The sequence below is a fragment of the Mustela lutreola genome, chromosome 16 (assembly GCF_030435805.1).
Source record: "Mustela lutreola isolate mMusLut2 chromosome 16, mMusLut2.pri, whole genome shotgun sequence".
Classification (NCBI taxonomy): domain Eukaryota; kingdom Metazoa; phylum Chordata; class Mammalia; order Carnivora; family Mustelidae; genus Mustela; species Mustela lutreola.
In genome coordinates, this window is record NC_081305.1 from 27,158,928 (window position 1) to 27,180,055 (window position 21,128).

Here is a 21,128-nt window from a genome sequence, read left to right on the forward strand (position 1 = left end):
ACTGACCCCAGTGCTGACCCATGATGTGGCCCTGCCTCATTTCTGGACAACTGTGGATAGAAACTCTCCCTTCATGACAGTCATTTTCTTTTCTGCATGTCTTACTATACCTGATTAATGCAATTCATCAGGTACTTTTAAAACACCTTCTTTTTTTTTCGAAGAAAATGGGGCACCTGGGTCGCTCAGTAGGTCAAGCGTCTGCCTTGGGCTCAGGTCATGATCTCAGGGTCCTGGGATCAAGCCCCGCCTCGGGCACTGTGCTCAACGGAGAGTCTGCTTCCCCCTCTGTGCTCATACTTTCTCTCTCAAATAAGTAAATAAAATATTTGTTTTTTAAGAAGTTTTAGAAGCAGGAAAAGGAAATTATTTGATTGGCTATAGCTGAAAGCCTAGTTGACTGTGATCAGTTTTCCTCAGATTTGGATTTCTTAACCTTGAGGCATTCATAGGCTTAAATTTTGGTTTGCTTATTTAGGTCACCAAAGCAATAAAACCACTTTAGTGTAATGACTTCCTTGTTTAGTTAATTTAACATATGATATTTATTTTTTCATTTATTATGTAAACACCATTTTTCTGGATGCAACTCATGTTTGAGGATTAAAAGTGTGTAGAAATCTTTTTCATTTCAAAGGTAATAAATATGCAAATAAAACTATTAAAGTAAAAACAAACAAACAAAAAAAACCCACCTTTTTTTCAAGTAGATCTGTATATACATTTTTATCACCTACTTTTTTGAAACAGCTTTATTGAAATACAATTCACATATTATACAACTGCCCATTTAACTGACTTATTTAGTGGTTTTCAGTAGATTCAGAATTGTGCAACCATCATTAAAATTGACTTTTATAACACTTTCCTCACCCCACAAAGAAACCCCCAACCTATCAGCAGTTGCTCCCCATGACCCTCAATCCACCCACCCCACCTAGGAAACCACTAATCTACTTTCCTTCTCCATCAATTTGCCTATTTAAGATATTGCACATAAATGGAGCTCGACAATATGTTGTCTTTTGTGACCAGCTTCTTTCATTTCTCATGTTTTCAAAGTTCATCCATGTTACATGTATTAACATGCGTATATTAACAACTCATTCTTTTTACTGCCAAGTAGTACTCCATTTTACGGATATGCCACATTTTATTTATCAATTGATCAACTGACGGACATTTGGGTTGTTTTCACTTTTTGACTCACCAATAATGATGCTATGAACAAATTTTTATATGGACAATGGTCTTCATCTATCTTGGGTATTCCTATTCCTTAGGAGGGGAATTGCTGAGTCATATGGTCACACTATTTAGCCTTTTGAGGAACTGCTGGACTATTTCCCAAAGTGGCTGCAAGATTTTACATCCCACCAAAAGTATATGACAACCTCAATTTTTTCCACATCCTCAACACTACTAGGGTCTGGTCTGTCTTTGAACTACAGCCATCCTAGTGTGTACGTGAAGTGGTATGTCAAGGTGGTTTTGATTCACATTTCTCTGATGGCCGGTGATGTTGAGCTTCTCATAATTTGCTTGCTGACTGTGCGTACATCATCTTCAGGGAAATAGTCCCTTACCAGATAAGTAATTTGCAAATATTTTCTTCCATTGTGTGGGCTACTTTCTCACTTTCCTTTTTCCCCCCCTACTTTCCTTTTTTTAAAAAAATATTTTATTTATTTGTCAGAGAGAGAGCGCGTGCGCAAGCACACAAGCCAAGGAAGCGGCAGGCAGTGGGAGAAGCAGGTCCCCCGCGCTGGACAAGGAGCCCAACGCAGCACTTGATCTCCAGACAGTGGAATCATGACCTGAACCAAAGGCAACTGCTTAACCGACTGAGCTACCTAGGCATCCCTATTTTCTCACTTTCTTAATAGTGTCCTTTGAAGTACAAAAGTTTTAAATTTCAATGAGGTTCAATTTATCTATTTTTTATTCTGTCACTTGTACTTTCAGTTCATATCTAATAAGGTTCTGCCTAACTTCAGGTCAGAAAGATTTATACCCATGTTTTCTTCCAAGAAGATTTAAAGTTTGGGCTCTTACATTTAGGTCTGTGTTATTTATTTATTTACAGTTATTTATTTACAGTTAAGGTGTCCAACTTCTTTCTTTTGCATATAGATATCCAGTTGCCCAGCATTTGTTGAAAAAACACTGCATGCTCTTGCCACTTGCTGAAAATCAGCTGATCTCAAATGCATGGATTTATTTCTGGACTCCTAATTCTACTCAATTGTCTATCCTCATGCCAGTGCCACACAGTCTCGACTATGGTAGCTTTGTTTGAAGTTAGGAAATTGGAAGTGTGAGCCTCCCAACTTTCTTCTGCCTTTTAAAAGACTGTTTTGGCAACTCTAGGTGTCTTTTTATTTACACATAGATTTTTGGATCTCCTTGTTAATTTCTGCAAAAAAGCCATCTGAAATTTTGATAAGGATTCCACTGAATCTGCAAATCAATCTGGGCATATTAATATCTTAATAATATTAAGTCCTCTGATGCATGAACACTGGATGTATTTCGCCTGCTTTCTTAAATAAGAGAACTGCACACTTTTTCTCCACCTTTTATTTTTTATTTTACTTCACAATATGTTCTGGAGTCGATCTATGGTACTGTATATTCTCATTCTTTTGTATTACTAAAAAATACTCCACTAACAAGATGTACCACATCTATTTAACCAGTCCCCTACTGACGGATGTTTGAGTTTTCAATTTTTGCTATTTACAAATAATGCCACAATGACTACCGTTGCACACACATCTTCCATACTTTTGCCAGTGCATCTCTGGGATAGATCCCGGGAAAAGGGATTGCTGGGTCAAGGGTAAACCCGCCTGATACTGCCCAGTTGTGTCCGACAGGTGCCATATCCCCGCCAGTGACATGTGAGAATGCACCCAGTGCCCAGGCAATTTTAAAGTACACCAGGGTTGAGAGCCTTGACACTTAAAAAACTAGCTATTAGAGAATTCAGAAGAGAAAAGTCATCCGAGTAGGTGGTGCCTGCAGTAAGTGTCCAGTGAATAGGCAGAAGCTTCGATGGGGAGAGGTAGATGGAGAAATGAGGAAAAAGGGCAGGGAATTTAGGGTAAGAGTAAGGCTTTATAAATAAAGGCTAAACCAGATACTTCCTAAGTGGAAGTATCTAAAGGCTAAAGTGGAAGTATCTAAAGGGTGGAAAAATCTAAAGGCTCCTTGCCTTCCACCTGCCTCAATTTCCATAAACCACACAGACTCTCCTGGGCAAAAAAGATGGAGTCAAGGCTGGAGTCAAACACTTTAGTCCCGGGAAAGTAGGAGGACAAAAGGTGTCATCAGTACACACAGGGAGGAGAAATAAAGTCAGGAGGCCTGGGTTCAAGTCTCACCTGCCTCTTACTGCCTGAAAATCTTAGATGCATCAGTTTTCCAAGACTCATTGTCTTCCTCTGTTAAATCTGGAGAAAAATCCCTGCCTCATTCACCTCTCAGGCTTGTGAAAACCAGTTAGGAGAAGGTCTGTGACAATTCTGGGGGAACTGAAAAGTGCCATACAAATGGAAGAGATTCTTACTGAGCAAGCTGGATTTGAATTCTGGCTTGGCCACTTGCTATGTGACGTTTCTCAATTATAAAACAGAGATAATAACACTTATTTCACAGGGTTATTTTAAGAAGAAATTATATAATGCATGTAAAGTGTTTAGCACAGTGCCTGCCAAAGAGCAAGTGCTCAAAAAGGTTGCTTAGTAGTATTACCACAAGTAAAGTAGTGATTGACTGTAAAACTTTGGGCAAATAAATGTTCATATATGCTTCACATGAACATGGAGAAAAGTGTGAAAGAAGCAGCAAATCAGTAACACTGGTTACCTTGGGAGATAAAGTTAAGGAAAGAGAGTGATCGCTGGCTTTCTCTTTGTACAACTCTAAGATGTCTGGCTTCTGAGTCTGGAAAAATCCACTGAGGCATCTCTGATTGGGAAAAAAGGGGGCTGCAATTGAAAATGGGTACCCAGGGAGGGCTTCACAGCTGTTGATGATATTCCATGTCTTCACTGGGCAACACGCAATTCATTTTATTATTATTTACACCAGGAGTCAGCAAACTTATCCTGTAAAAGGCAGACAGTAAAAATTCCAGGCTCTGCAGGCCATACGGTCTCTGTCATAACTACTCAACTCTGCTATTGTAGCACAAAAGCAGCACAGACAATACATAAATAAGTGTGGCCATGTTCCAATAAGACTTTAACAGGCAGCGGGCTGGATCTGGCTCATGGATCATAGGCTGACAACCCCTGATTTACACCTTTATATATGTTATGCATAGTCTTCTTTATGTGTGAAGAAATTTAACAATTTAAAAATATCAAACACACATGCAAAAAAGCTTTCAAATCTGTTCCTCAAAATGAAAAATCCAAAAAGTATATTTAAACAAATGAATTCAGCACAGAACAATTCAATCTTAAATCTACAATCTAATCTTAACTAAAATCTTAAAGACACATTTTCTTCCAAAATTTATTTCATGTAAATTTTTTTTTCCTACTCAGTTCGCTCCTCTGCCTTCACCCTGTACTAAAATATTCACATCACACTTTATGTCTGCCTATCAAGGTGGAAAAATACAGTCATCAGCCCTTTGGTTTCTTTTTAAGCACCTGCCCCACCCTATACCCATTCTTTCAATGTTCCAACTTCTTCCTCCCTAAAATAATGAATTTAAGGTAGAAAGAAATGAGGAAGAATGGAAATTTACAAGAAAGAGAGCATGACTGATAATTGTTACCAAGAAAACATTTTTCCTTTTTGCTCTTAATAGGCTGTAAAGCTGATGCAATTAAATTATAACTATAGCAACTCAGCTGGCATCACGGTCCTTTTGCTCCCGCAGCATCCTTGCACACAAGCATAGAGCCTGCATGCTCAAGACTGAGGGTAACTGCAGGCAGTCAGGAGCAAAAAAAAGGAGCCTGCAGGAGTACAAGTAAGCAGAGATGTCTAAAGGCTGGTGGGGTTGTTGGTGAACAGCGGCAACTGGCTGGATTAAAAAAAAAAAAAAAAAAAAAATCCCTGTCAGGGTTCCTCTGATGTGTCTTTGCCAACACCGATGGAACCAAAACTAACTAGTATCTTAAAAAATAAAATTCTGGGGAGACCTACAGAAGAATTCCCACAACATCCTTACTAACTCAGCGAAGCAGCCAAAGCATTCAGCTTTCAAGATTAGTTGGGAAAAGAATGTAGCCTTTATGCTCACTCTTGTGACATTTATTACATACCCAAAATAACGTCCCCGTGGAAACATCAGCACTTAGATCTTTCTCAAGTTCAAGCAATGAAGACGAAGAAGACAAATGACAATTTCCCACATCTCCCACAAAGGATCTCAGTGATTTTCCAGACCCACTGAGGTCACAAGTACCAGCACCCTTCCACCCTCCCCCGGCCCTTCCGTCGGGGCTAAAAGAGCATGTGCTCTGGAGCCAGCCTCCCTAGCTTTGAGTCTTGGCTCAATACTCAGCTGTGCCATCTGACAGTTACCTGCCCTCTCTGAGCCTTAGCTGTTCAACTGTAATCAGGGGACAACAGTCCTAATATTCGTTATGAGGATCAAGCAAACTCTGAAGTCTAGCCAAGTTTCTGACACACAGTAGTCATCAGTAAATCACAATTCTTATGGAAAGCAACAAGGTTTTTTTGTTTCTGTCTCCCCAAATTAAAAAGTTCCTTGAGGCATAAACCATGTCTAATTCATGGATGTAGCCCCAGAAATAGCCCAGGACGGGCTAGTGGGGCCTCCAACACATAACTGTGAAATCAAGAGCCCACTACTGATACTGTATGACAGCAGACGCTACTGGCTGGCCAGACAGACAGACAGCCAGCATTTTTCTTCTGCTGCACTCTTGGGGCTGCCCACTCTCCCATTCCATGTTCACCTGGGAGGTACTATGTGTCCAAGGTCTTGGAGAAGCAGCTTTGGGGGTCGCTAATGATGACCAGATAGAATCACCCCCACTTGGATGGCTCTTCATCACTGACTGCTCGTCAATTTCTTCCAAGTGCACTTAAAAACTATGCTAATCTCTAAGTGCTTCCGGGCTTTGAAGGTAACACTTATCTGTGTAAACCACACTTACTAATAGTAAAAGGAGCCATTTATGACCCAATGGTCAGCAAACTCAATCAGGAACTACTATAACAGGTTTCTGTGTGACAAAGCTCTGTATCCTTTCCCATTCTGATCATCTCTGCCTGTGATGTGGGCTCAGAGCTTGGTGAGGCAGACAAGCTGGAAAACCTGGGGGCAGGGAGACAGAGCAAGGCTGCTGACCTTCTTACAAAAACCTTCCTGAATTCCCAAGAATCAGGCTTGTGTCTGTCATTTACAGACTGCATCTTAATTCAAGGGAGGAAAAGAAGAATCGGATCCTACCCCTGAGCCACCCAGCAGCAGCACAGCCTCCCCACCAGTACTCACGCCTTGACATCTGCTGTCTCCTGGGACGTGCGTGTGAGGGTACGGGAACGCAGGCGCTCGCCCGCCTGCTGGATCTCCTGTAGGTTCCGTTCCACATGGGGAAGCTCTGAGATGCCCTCAGTCTCGGCAGCAAGCTGTTCAGCTTGCTGAAGGAGCTCACCAAACCCCTCAGTATCCATTGGAGTTGCAGATCCTAGATGGGGAAGGAAAAGAAGAGACCTAAATCAAGGAGTGGACAGGCTTCGAATGCTGCCCGAGTCTGTTATAAGGTAAATGGAATACGAGGAATTTTTGTAAACAGACAAGGAGACAGCTCATCAACAAGCAGGATTTGTTCCTGAACAGAGCCCAAGAACAGGCCTGACAGAAAATGAGTCAGACTGTGAAGAAATAGATCATTTCTGTGCATATTGACAACCCCAAGATTGATTCCTGCCACCAGAACAAATACAAAGATACTAAGCTACAGACCAGAATTCCTGCCTCCTTCCATAGACTCAAAGCTGACTAGGAAATGGAAACCACAGTGGTGACCTCTGGGAGCCTAAAGAACCACCACCCTGCACCTCCTCTTCTTCCAACTTCCTTAGAAAGACCCCACCAGGGGTACCTGGGTGGCTCAGTGGGGTGAGCCTCTGCCTTCGACTCAGGTCATGGTCTCAGGGTCCTGGGATCGAGCCCCACATTGGGCTCTCTGCTCAGCAGGCAGTCTGCTCCCCACTCTCTCTGCCTAACAAATAAATAAAATCTTTAAAAAAAAAAAAAAAGAAAGAAAAGAAAGAACCCACCATCCAGAGGATGGGGCAATTTACAAGGCCCTAATCTCATATGATTCTCAACAACTCTATGAGGCTCCTGAGTGGACAGGAGAAGCAACTCAAATCCACAGAGCTGTCAGGTGCCCAGGGTAGTCTTGGTGGCAATGTGGTTGGACGGACACAGGAACACAGGTTTCCTGACTAATACTGTTATTCTTATATACCTGCTCCTGCACTTTTTAAAAGTCTTTTAAAATTCATGTTCGAGTGTCCATTCACACATTCTTTAGCTTACAAGGTTACTGAGCAGAGATCTATGTCTGCTAGTTATGGATGACATTCAGGACATTATAAGACTTTGTTACTATATTTACTACTTTTAGAAATGCCATTGCTGGGGTGCCTGGGTGTTTTGGTCCATTAAGCATCTGACTCTTGATTTTGGCTCATGCCATGATCTCGGGGTCCTGAAATCAAGTCCCTTGTCTGGCTCCATGGTGGGCGTGGAGCCTGAGTAAGATTCTCTCTCTCCCTCTCCTGCTGCCCCTCCCTTACCCCTCTCTAAAAAAGAGAGAAAAAATGCCGTTGTTACTAATAATTATACTAATATAAATAGCAGCTGGCTTCTAGACCATAAATATTAACAAGACCACCTGTTTCTCCAACAGAGTAAAGTCCTATGAACAGTGTTGCTATTTAAAGGTTATTACACATTTATGAATCTTATACTGTACCATCCTTGTGTAAGATTCTTGACCAAGAGTATGTTTTCAACTCTACCACTACTTAAATCAACAGAACATAAACAGGATCAGCATCTTTAAAAAAAAAATTTACATTGTTAAAAGGTCAACAAAATTACTATTTATGAAAAACAATTCAATTCTTTAAATAGCGGCTCTCCTTGATCATACTTTTCTTCATTTTAAACCCATGCCTTGCACTGCACCTCTGAAATACCACTGCTCTATAATAGTAGTTAAAATCATGATATAATACATAATTATATCCCAGCTATAAAGCAAAGGTTAATGTTAAAAGGGCACGGCTATCACCATAAATCCACAGCAGGAGAATGAGAACTTTTTAAAATGGACATTGAAAGACATTAACTTTAAAGGTAAAGGCACAAGGTTAAAACAAAAGTAGCTAAGTGGGGGTAAACATAAAAACACTTCAGTTTTCTCTAACCTTTATAGACAAAAAGTCATATACACACTAACTCTTTTCCTGAAGTTTCTAGATAATCATTGTTTTGTTTTGACCCAGTAGAATGAGGCTGTAAATGGCCATCTTTACCTACAGGAAAATGGGGCTGGCAGAACAAGGAACATATTCTCCTGAACAGAAAAAAGAAACGAGTATTTTAAAACAGATCCTGTCTGATAGAGAAATGGTTTTCCTCAGAAACCAACAGAAGCCAATAACATTCTACCAACAGAAACAACGATTACTCACTAGAAACGGGAAAGAAAACTAATATGCTCCCCCTTATCCCCCACCCCTTTTTACTGTAAGATAAAAATAATTTGTCTAACAGAGCCAAGGAGCAGGAAATACTTCTTTTCTTTAATAAGGAAAATTTTAGAACCCCCCCCCAAATAAACAGCTGAATGAAACAAACCTAAAAAAGAAAGAAAAAAACAGGAAAAATACATCTAACATTCTGCATCCAAGCCAGATAAATTCAGACAAAGGAAATGTTCAAATGACCTTCTCAAATGATCTGCCCATACAAACACTTATAGAGTGATGAAGCTGAATATAAATAATAAGTGCAAAATAAAAGTCATGATTTACTTTAATATGGTCCAGTAAATAAATGTTTTAAGATTTATTTATTAAAAAATAATAATAATAAATAAATGTTATTTATTTGACAGAAAGAGAGCACAAGCAGGGGAAGCCAGGGCAGAGGGAGAAGCAGAGAGCCGTGGAGCTGGGAGCCCAACGTGGGGCCTCAATCCCAGGACCATGGGATCATGACCTGAGCAGAAGGCAGACGCTTAACTGACTGAGCCATCATCCCGTGAGCTCTGATCTTTGTCAACAAAACCTGTTCCTTGGCCTTCTCAGCGTACAGCCGCCACTCTTCAGCTGTTTGGGCCAAAATCCTTGAAAGCCTCATCCAGACCACCAAAGCCTTTCAAATCTACCTGTAAAATGTACCCAGAATCTACTTCTTCCCACCACCTCCACCCACTCAAGTCACTATCACCTCTTCCCTGGCCTCCTGGCTTTAGCCCTTGCCTCCTATAATCTATATGAACCTTTCAAAGGATCCTTCCTCTGCTTAAACCTCTTGTACAGAGTGAAGCCCTACACAACAGCCTTACCTCCTCTTACCTTCCAGACTCCTCTCCAGCCCTGTCTCCTTTTCCTTTCCTGGGCTCCAGTCACCCTGGGGCCTCCAAGTCAATCCACCAGTGGGTAAGGGAGGCACATTCCTGCCCTAGAGCATTTGTACTCTTTGTCTCCTCTATCTGGAATGCTCCTCTCCCAGATACACTCAAAACTGATTCCCTGTCTCTCTGTTTCAGCTAAACTGTCACCTTACCTTTGATGCCAGCTTAGAACAAAATACTTAAGAGTATAATCTGCAACCACCCCTAGCACTCCCTTATCTCCCTTACTGTCTGTCATTTCTGCTAGAATGTAAGCTACACAAGGACAGGGATTTTGTGTGTTTTGTTCACTGATATATCCCAAGCTTCTAGAACAGTGCCTGGCACACAGTAGGTGCTCATTTGTTGAATGAATAGGAGGAGCTTTATTCTTCCATTTGTGGACAGTCTGTTCTTCTTGAAGGCTTCCTGCACTCTCCTGCCAAATCAGCACCCACTGGCAAGCAAAGACCAGAGCAAAAACATTCCCTTCCGACTACCAACTGATACTTAACATTTCTGAGGCTGCACAGCATAAGGCAGTGACAGTATAAATGGCATGAATTCAGATCGCACTTGGTCCAGACTAGTACTTTCCCTCTAAATACCCAGACAAAAACCAATGGTATTTTAGAGGGAAAAAAACAGACAACACCCACCCCCCCACCCCTGCCCGGCAGTTTTCAGGTGAACAGAATTCCAAACCAAAAGAATAAATACATGTACATAAAGAATTTCATTATACAACTTCAGAGAAGAAAACAAGCTTGTTCCATGTCTGTCTGAGAGAAAAGAGCTATATATTTAATATAATACTTGGGAAAAAACTGGATCTGTCCTGCATTATATATAACTCACCCAGTAGAAATTAATTTATAAGTTATTAAAGTTTCCAAACTGTACTTTGATGTAGTCATCATCCCATTTCATTAAAATTTTTAAATTTATGGTTAATTTCATAAATTTAAGGACAATTCTTACCTCCTCCACAAAAATAATATCAATTCAGTCATAAAATATATGGGTTAAACCAACCAAATATCAGTTTTGACTCAGGAAACTAAAAGCTGATCATGAAAACAACCTCACTAGCTTTGTCCAAGAGAGAACTTGAGGGTGGGAGGAATGAGCTTTGTGTTGGAAAATCTGGACAGGACAGAGATGATGCCAGCTGCACCCTTGATGAGCTATGGAGGCGGAAGCCAGGAAGAAGCCACCCGGAGGACCCAAGGAAGTGGAATGTAGAACAGTCAATGCAGCAAGATTGGGGCTAAATGGGAAAAGGCTGGCACCAGGGCTCCTCCGCCATCAATGACTGAGGCTGACTGAAGATGCCTTTGGAAATCCTGAGAGGTGCTTCAGAGAGCACCACAGGGTACTAAGGCCCTGGCATCAAACCTGTCCCATGCCACTTAGCAGAAGTCCTACTGAGCCTCCACAGGCCTCCTCAAACACCACAGCAAACAAAAGCTTTTAATAGGAAAGCAAAGGTATCACTGCTGTTAGAAAGCAAGACTGGGTACTCTTGGGGGGAGGGGGCCAATGTGACAGAAGGGAGAGTTCTGAGAGGCTGGTAATTTTCTGGGTTTTTTTTAGCTGAGTGCTGCTTAACAGTGTGTTAACTGTGAAAAAATTCACTGAGATGGACTCAGGATTTGTGCACTTTTCTGAATGTGTATCACACTTCAATAAAAAACTTACTCCTAAAATGAAAAATAATAACCCATAGCTTTTCAGAGGCTACAGTAGGACACCCATGATGTTAGAAATAAGAAATGCTCTTTGTGCCAAGTTTCCATAATCCAGATCTCTTCACCACATGCAGAGGATGCTAAGAAAATTAACCAGAGAAAAAAATTAAAGCCCACAAGGTTTAGAGAACGCTTTTACCTACGGCTAAAATCAAGAGCTGAGCAGACTTCCAATTCTTCAAATTAGCCAGCACTCACCTGTCATTCAGTGTCCAAAAACTGCCCCTTCTAGGCACATAAACATTCTTAAATGAGAGGGGGGAAAAAGTCTCTAAATTGCATATAGGATGAAATGAACTAGACAAAAAGGCAGAGCAAAAATGCATCAAATAATTTCAGTTCACTTGCTATTAATACATCTTAATTATGAAAAAGATGGTGATTTTCACATTCTCAATATAACTATGTTAAATATTTAATCAAGCCAGAAAAGAGTAGTGTAGTATAATAAAAAATTTATTTGGTCTTTGTCCTAGTTCTGGCACAAAGTTCCTAAAACCCTTAGATTATCCTGAGGTTAGGAGTCTTACCTCTGGGAATGGAAAAGGGACTACAGATGAAGCGCTACAAAAACTTTTTGAAAGATGAGATTTGATGAGCTTCCGGGTTGGGGACCACATGCTGGGTCACACACTCCACTCATAGGGACCTTCCAGAACCCGCCCTCTGTACCTATCAGACTGCTCACCTGTATTCTTTATAATAAACTGGTAAACATAAGTATAAATATTTCTCTGAGCTCTGTGAGGCTCTTTAGCAAATTAATTGAACCTAAAAGAGAGGCTTGTGGGAACCTCCCATCTACAGTCAGTAGCTCAGAAGCACAGGCAACAACCTGGCCTCCTGACTGGCTTCTGAAAGGGGCAGGAGTCGGTGGCTACTCTTGTGGGACTGAACCCTTAACCAGTGGGATCTGATGCTGTCTCCAGGTACACAGTGTCAGAAATGAGTTAAACTGTAACAGCCAGCTGGTGTGCAGAAAATCTCAGAATTGCCTGACATGTGGAAAACCCACACATCGGGTGTCAAAAGTGAAGCTCTATAGTGGTAAAGCAGAATAGTGTTGAAAGTGAAGGAAACACACCAAGAGTATTTTTCCCTTGCAAATGGATAATTAAATATTCAAACTGCTAACACTTCTAGATCATTTTACATCAGTATTCTCAGAGTGGCCCCTTCAGGATTTTGCAGATGGTCTGATTCTTAGTTTCTTACAGTATTCATGCTTATTGTATTAAAATGTCTACACATCTGTTTTCTGGTATTAATTATTAGTTCATTAGTGTCTTTTCTTCTAAAGCATCAGCCACAAGTAGAACACGTCTTCCCACTTTCCCAGGGCTTTGTGGGCTCCCAAGCTGGGGAACCACTGAGCGCTTTAAAGACCACTGGGTCATCACAGAAATGGCTATAATGCACTAGCTCTCTTGAAATAAGCCCATGTGACTTTCAGGATATACTTCCAAAAATCAGCACCTTCAGTGCCTCAGAGCTGAAAGAAAACAAAGTTAAGTATGAAAGAGCCTCATAGTCATCTATCCTAGACCTGTCTACCAAGCTTTTCCCAGTTTTTAGCCTTTGAGACTGGCATCCTCGGGCAAGGGTTAGCAAGCTTTTTCTGTAAAGGACTGGACAGCAAATTATTTTAGGCTTTCGGGGCCATTCTCTGTTGCAACTGCATAATTGTGCTTGAAACTGGATAACACGTAAACAAATGAGCATGGCTGTGCTCCAATAAAATTTTAATCATGGCCAGTCACATATGAATTTCGTATCATTTTCACCTGCCACAAAATATTCTTCTTTGAAATTTTTCCCCAAAGATTTAAAGATGTAAAAACCCTTGTTAGCTTCTCAGGCCTACAGGTTATAGTACGCCAACTCCCACTTTGCCTACGGTATCTGAGCTAGACTTGGTACAGTGCTTATCCTGGTTCAGTTCTTACTGGCTATGTGCCTCTGGCAGAGCCACCCTCACTAGACCTGAGCAGTTAAAACACTGTGTAAAGATTAACACAACAGGCCCATTGTCATTCCCCTCCCCTCTTTAAGCTGTTTATTTAAAGACTATATTTGGGGAATGAAATCTGTTTCGTACATGAAATCTATCCAGGAAACGTTCTTTTGACCTAATGCACAGAATGACAGAGACAACTCTCTGCCCTTTTCTAGTGCAGAGCAACATATCAAACCCAGGTGCATTTTTCCTTTTCCTTATCCATGACCCACAATGCAAACAGGACAGTTACCCAAGGAATACGAAGGGGTAACAAAGAGATGAAAAGAAATAGCAAGGACCTCTGTCTTCCCTTCAGTGTTAAAGGAATCTCTCTCAGTTCACTGAGCGGGCAAATGACACCAACTATTTTCCCTGCAGAATTTCAGTACACTCAAGCAATACTTCTAAGTACCCACTGTGAAATTCTAATCTTACCACACACCCAAATATACCTCTTTCAACTACAAAGATCCTGCAATCTAAAAAATGCACTTTTAACACTGCTATATTTTCATGGATGCTGTCAGAGAGGGGAGGGGATTTTTTATATATGTCAGAGGAAATAACTAGGGCTAGTCATACCTCTTTCTTGAAAATATACAACAGTGTTATTCTTTTTGCAATTATTTTTAAAAGGTTTTTGTGACAGTAAGACAAAATATACACACACAAACAGATATATATACACATATATTTTAAACAGAATGGGAAAACAGGAGAAGACTGGACTTTGAATCTCCTGGTTTGAATCTACTATGTTCACTTACCAGCTGAAAGTGGGTCGATTTACCCCTGTGATAAAATCCAAATCTCTCAATTTCCTCATCTATAAAAAGGAAATGATAATCCCTATCTACTTCAAGGGGTTGATGATACACAGAAAGGATTTTATAAACTCTACTGATTTATATCATTGTAAAACATTCTTTTAGCTTTTATTCCAAAGTTGCCAATTTGGCAACATTTTGTCATTTAATTATAAATATCTCTGCTTCAAAAATCTTCTAGGAAATATTTGATACCAAATTATAACTTATTTAAGCACAACTTCGTATCATTCAGTAAGAACTTCTGGAAGACAGTACAATTTTTAAATGTCTATTACCCATTATCAAATCTGATTTTTATTAGAACTCCACATTTCCACAGCAAAGGTATGATTCAAAAGAAATTTAGCATTGAATTTTGAGTAAAAATCTTGCCCCCAAACCTTATTAATTGGACTTGATAGGATTAAACCCCAAGAAAAGTGTTCAATATTCAACCCCAAAGATTAATAAGGGAAGCCTCGCTTGAGGTATCAAAAGCTTAAGACTGATTCTGCTTTCCTCTCTTCTTTTGAAAATGTAAACTATGATTAGATGACTGTATCACTCCACTTTTTGCTGTATCTGTCAGCTGTCATTTATAACAATAACCAAAGAGAAAATTACATCTTAATAGATACTATTGTTTCAGCCGCCTTTAGGAAAAGGAGGAAAAGGAGCGAGAAAAAAAATCTGTTGTGGATAATTCTTTCAAGTCCTGTGAGACTAAGTAAGAGAGTTGGATGTAATCATTATTCAGAAGGTAGACTTCTGGAGAAAACAAAGAACTAAAATATCCTAGACAGAAGAGAAACTAAAGACCTGGGTGATTCAGTACTAGTACTGGCCTGCGTTGACTCAGTGTTTGCAGTTAAGGAAGGCAAAGTATCAGCTTTCCAGATACATAAAATGCCTCTTGTATTTCATCTCCAATGAGCAGAGGTACAACCTGGCATTACAGAGAAACATGAAGTATCCACATAGGGAACTTTCTGATAAACTCTCAGCTGTCCAGTGGGCTGTCCAATCCAATAGCAGAGAAGCAGCTGGGCCTGGAATGCAAGACCTGTGTGCTGCAGCCTGGCTTTATTCCACACCAGCCTCTGACCCTGGGACTAGACCTTCCCGGGCCCTTTCCCCTTTCTGGATTCCAGTTCCATCACCACTAAGATGAGGGGGTTGGCTCAGGTAACTTCTTATTTTTTTAAGATTTTATTTACTTATTTGACAGACAGAGATCACAAGTAGGCAGAGAGGCAGGCAGACAGAGAGAGGAGGAAGCAGGCTCCCTGCTGAACAGAGAGCCTGATGCGGGGCTCGATTCCAGGACCCTGGGACCATGACCTGAGCCAAAGGCAGAGGCTTTAACCCACTGAGCCACCCAGGCGCCCCAGCTCGGGTAACTTCTAAGACTTGCTCTTCATGAACAATCTACAAATGCAGAATATTTTAAGTTTGGTTTTTAAATTCACTTCATGTGTCCTTGGAAGGAGCAGCCTCATTTTAGTGGTGATGGAAACTGTCTGTGTATAGAACCTTATGAACAACACCAGCCTCATCTTACAACTGGCATAAGCAGGGGAAGATCACCCAGTTAGCTTCTAACTCTAACCTCTTTGGCTCTGGCTCTTCTCTCTAAACCAATGTTTCTCAAATAGGGGCAATTTTGCCTCCCCAGAAGTCACCAGCAAAATCTAGAGCATTTTTGGTTGTCACAATTCAGGGTGACAGGCCATAGGCTACTGACATCTAGCAGGTAGAGGCCAAGGGTGCTGCCAAACATTCCAAAATGCACAGCATAGCCTCTACAACAAAGAATTATCTAGTCCCAAATAACAGTGCTGAGGCTGAGTGGCCCTGCTGTAAACCGAAGAAGGCTTCTTGTCCTGAGGGTATGACACCACATAAAAGGTACCAGGAACACCTGGAAATATATGCATACTGTTTTTCTTAATATAAGGAAAGCACTATAGCTTTAATTGGATTCTAGTAAGTCTGAGTCTTCCACCACCACGAAATAATCTTAAAACCACCATATTATACAATATTCTCTCATTTGGGATTTTTATGGTGGTATATTCACATCCTGGTATATCACACAGCAAAAGAAAAGACTGAACTACAGCTACATGGAATATGGATAAATTTTGCAGACACAATGGTTAACTAACTCAAGCAGCCGAACTTATTTAAAAAAACAAACATACTGCAAGATTCCATTTATAGGGATTTTAAGAACAGAAAAACTAGATCTATGTGCTAGAAATCAGAGCACTAGTTATTACAGTGTGGGAGTGACCGAATGGAAAGGAACACAAGAGAACTTTCTGGGTGCTATAGACCGTAATGGTTCCCTCCAAAATTCCTATATCGAAACCCTAAGACCCAATTATGATAGTATCTGGAGAAGAGGCCTTTGGAAGGTAATTAGGTTTAGATGAATTCATGAAGATGGGGCCCTTCTGAAGGGATCTGTGTCCCACTAGAGACACCAGAGGCCTTGCTTCCCACCCAGGCCCCTACACTGCATTCATCAGGAAAGAACAGATGAGCACATAGTAGAGAGCAGCCATCTAAAAACCAGGAAGCAGGTCCTCACCAGGACTCAACCACCATGGGACTCTGATCTCAAGCCTTCCAGCATCCAGAACTATGGCAATATAAACGTTGGCTACTGAAGCCACCCAGACCATGGTATTTTATTCTGGCGGCTTACTCTAAGCGCTGGGGTACTGGAAATGTTCCATATCTCAGTATAACTGGTGGTCACGTGAGTGAATACGTAAAATTTCACTGAGCTATACACTTAAGGTCTGTTCACAGATAATTCACAGAAAAGCAAGAAACATAAGCACAGCAAGAAACTTAGCATCATCTCCAGAAAGCAATGGGAAGAGTTGGGACTTCTCATTTTATACCCCTCTGTCAGTCTGAATTCTTTTCCATAGCTAGATGTGACCCTGTCTAATTTTAAATAACTTGTTAATTTCTAAATTGCTCTAAACCCTTTGTTTTAGTGTGTTTGTCTGACCACTGGCCCCAAATCTTCAATGGCAATGACTATCAAATCCACAATCCGACCCAGAGCTTCCAGGCACCGTCTTTGCGTTTCCACTCCAGCACATAATTGTCACACTTGGCACATCTCAAAATGATGCAGTCACCCACCATGACCACCCCCCCCCCACTGCCTTCCTCATCTCCTCCTCTCTGTCCCCTGGCTTCTTTCTCTCTCTCTCTGTTACTTGGGTTCTTACTCACCCTTCTCCTTTACATCCATACATGACCTCAGAATGTTTATTTACAGATTTTTTCCACTCTCCAGGCTCAAAAATCCAACAAGATGCAGATACATTTTTTGAGAGAAAGGATAGGTATTCCTCATCACCCAAACTCAGGAAACCAAATACTTTATATTCAGCTGACGGGACATCAGTCACTCTCCAAACTTGCTATCCAAACTCTCATTACCTAACAGATTTAAATAGCAAGGGATAGTTGTATTTTTGCAGCATCTTCTAACTATTGCTTTCTTCCCCCAGCTTATTCAGATATAATTGATACATAACATGGTGTCCGTTTAAGATATACAGCGTAACATATATATTTCTGCATGTACTGGGAAATGATTACCATAATAAAGTTAGTTTAACCTTGATTCCATCTTCCTCGCCATCAAAGGAGGCCAGACTTCCACCCTTTTAACCCAAGTTCTTGAGACACTAGGACAGGTCTTCAAGCTCCTCCCACCCCACATCACTCTGCTTGCTGTGGCCGCCTCAATCTTTCCAGCACTTTTCCTAAGTTGCTGCCGCCCAAAAACCCTCCAAGCCTTCCACTCATAGAGATCCAGATGAGGCAATACTTTTGATGACACCCTATGTAATAGTTACCCAATCTGCTCTGCCCCAACCCTCTTTATGTATGCCATGCTGTACGCCCTTGCACATGGCATTTTTCCCAACTAGGGAAAATGTACCCTGAGCTCCAGCCAGCTCCTCCACTCTCTAGTGGGGTGACTGTGGACAAGTTAATTACTCTTGCTGGGCCCATGTACGAAATGAAAAAAGAGCTACATCTCCACACAGCAACCACTCAGCAGACCTTGGCTATTATTATTATTATTATTACCACTAGTTCAACTACTGCCTACCAGATGTTTTTTTCCTCAACACCCACCCTATAAAAGCTCCCCTCACCGAAACTCTTTCCTACTCCATTCACTTATCTGTGTTACAGTTTTCCATGTGGCCAAGCTTCAGTTTTGGTGCTCCCCGGGGTTTCTGCAACCTCCTTATTTCACTTTGGAGTTTTGTTTTTTTCCAAGGGAGGGCTTTTTTTTTTTTTTTTTTTAATGTCAATATGTAGTTGTCTGCTGGTTATTCTGCTATTTTTATGTGGGGACAAAGATCAGGACCTCTTAGCTTACCATTTTGCTGATATCTCTCTTCTTTATTTGTTTTACATTACTGTCTGTTAATATCTAGACCCCCCAAACAGCCTGAAGCTTAAAGCATTCTGCAGCCTTTTTTTTTTTTTCAGCTCCAGCAGTGTTCTCAAACAGTAGCTAGATCCCCACAGTCACTGACTGACAGAATAAACTTCTGCAAACTTTGCCAAGAATAGCTAATTGAAATAGGGAAACTGAAGGGACCCTATGAAAGACTGTTCTGCTGCCTTTACTCTTGCTAGGACCTACACCTCAACCTTACACATGCCTTATAATAAAGATAATGTATGCCCTCCTTGTACAGGTCAAGGAGTTAAATGATTTCTCTGGAGTCAAGGAATTAATGATTTCTCTGGTGTCTTCCAGCACAGCAGATAACATCTAAAGAGCGACCAGATAGGGGTATCAAGTATGTTTTCCAGACCACTGGACCACCAAGACCCCAGGCTCCAGGGCACAATAGACTTATGGAAGACACCTAAACACTCTTCATTTTAACCAGTTCCCAGATGCCTAAAAAGACACAACAGATCTCAATCTTTAATAAAAACCCCAGCCCCCAAACAAAGATGAGACTCACTCTTCTTCCCTCTCTGAGTCTCTTAGACAGTCTGTACCTACACTCTCTCTGTCTTCAATAAACCCTACTCTTACTTCCTCTCGATTCACATTTGATTTCTATCCCATGCAAAGGTCCCTGAAGGACCTCCTCTGGGTCCTTGGACCCAGCCCTCCGGCACCATTATTTTTCAAATTCCTATGCTGACATTGTAACGGCCACGAAAGTTAGAATCCCTTCTTCCTAACTTCCTGTCAAAAATATTTATTAAGCCTCTCCCACGTACTGTTCAAGGCACTGGAGATGGAACTGTGGAAAAAACAGGTAAGACTCCCAGACTCAAAGAACTTTTATGTCAGGAGCGAAACAAACAAACAAACAAAAAAAGACACATGATGCCAAGTATTGATAAGTGCTACAAAAGAGAGGGAGATGTGGTAGAGTGCACAGTGGGACTGCTTTAGCTGGAATGTTCTATGAAGCTTCTTTATAAAGGAAACCGTTAGGGCGCCTGGGTGACTCTATCGGTAAAGCATCTGGCTGCAGCTCAGGTGATGATCCCAGGGTCCTGGGATTGAGCCCCATATTAGGCTCTCTGCTCAGTGGGGTGCCTGCAGCACCTCCCTGCAGCACCCCCTGCTTGTGCATGCTCTCTCTCTGTCAAATAAAGAAATAAAATTTTTAAAATTTTTTTAAAATAAAAATAAAAAGGAAACCACTGAACAAAGACCCAAATCATGTTAGGAGTCAGCTATACTGATATCTGAGGAGAAGAATGTTCTTGCAGAGGAAAACAATGAGTGCAAAAGCTTCAAGACAGAAGCATCTGTAGCACAGGTAAAGGGCCTGCAGCCACATGGCTGAGGTAGAGTGCTGGGAGAAGGGTTAGGGCAGGGGCTAGATGGTACTGACTTCACAGCACAAGGTAATAAGAATGTTGGATTGTAGTCTATATGTGATGGGAACTACAGAAGGGTTAAGCCTTTTTAAAGGCTCGTTCCCACTTCTGCATGGAGAAGAGACGGGGGAGGAAGGGCACAGAGTAAAAACAGGGAGAGCAGTCCAGAGACTGCTCAAGCACCCAGATGTGATACCTGAGAGTAGTGTGGACCTGGATGACAGCGATCTGACTCATGTATACATTTTAAGAATAGAGTCTGTGTAGATATAAATCACTTATGTAGTGTGAGAGCAAAGAAGTCAAACACAAGGCCAAGGTTTTACGTATGAGTAACCTGGCAACACGAAGGTGCCACTTACTGAAATGAGGAAGACAGGGAGGGGAGCAGATTTAGACATCAGAGGGATATTATGATGATGACATTAGATTATACAAGCAAAGAGTTTAGATTATACAAGACAAAAAGTCCCATGACGGGAACTCACACATAGCCAGAGCTCAGGAAACGAGGGTTATTTTCACTGTCTTTGGCTCCCTCTCCTAGAGTTCAGGTCTCTTCTTTCCTAAAATAATTCCTCATCGGGGCGCCTGGGTGGCTCAGTGGGTTAAAGCCTCTGCCTTCGGCTTGGGTCATGATCCCACGGTCCTGGGATCGAGCCCTACACCGGGCTCTCTGCTCAGCAGGGAGTCTGCTTCCTCCTCTCTCTCTCTCCCTGCCTCTCTGCCTACTTGTGATCTCTGTCAAATAAATAAATAAAATCTTTAAAAAATAATAATAATTCCTCATCAATAGGGGAAACTGGGTGAGGGGCAATGGAGTACTCTGTACTAATCTTGCATATTTTCTGTAAATCTAAAACTATTCTAAAATTAAAACTTATTAAAAAAAAACCGGGGCATCTGGGTGGCTCGGTCAGTTAAATGTCTGCCTTCAGCTCAAGTCATGGTTCCAGGGTTCTGGGATCCAGCCCCTATGTTGGGCTCCCTGCTGCCCAACTCGTGCTCTCTCTCTCTAATAAATAGGAAAATCTTT

General features: G+C 41.3%; 1 protein-coding gene across 4 annotated transcripts in view; it reads right to left on the reverse strand.

Annotated features, from left to right (window-relative positions):
* NUP93 (nucleoporin 93) overlaps window positions 1–21,128 on the reverse strand; it is a 109,629-nt gene that overhangs the window by 84,261 nt on the left and 4,240 nt on the right. For all 4 annotated transcript variants that reach the window (XR_009348646.1, XM_059151918.1, XM_059151916.1 and 1 more), the window contains exon 2: window positions 6,488–6,680. Coding sequence is in view for 3 of the 4 variants with exons in the window: in XM_059151918.1 (XP_059007901.1) it covers window positions 6,488–6,666 (179 nt within the window). In the remaining variant the exon portion in view is untranslated. The remainder of the gene's footprint in view (window positions 1–6,487; window positions 6,681–21,128) is intronic.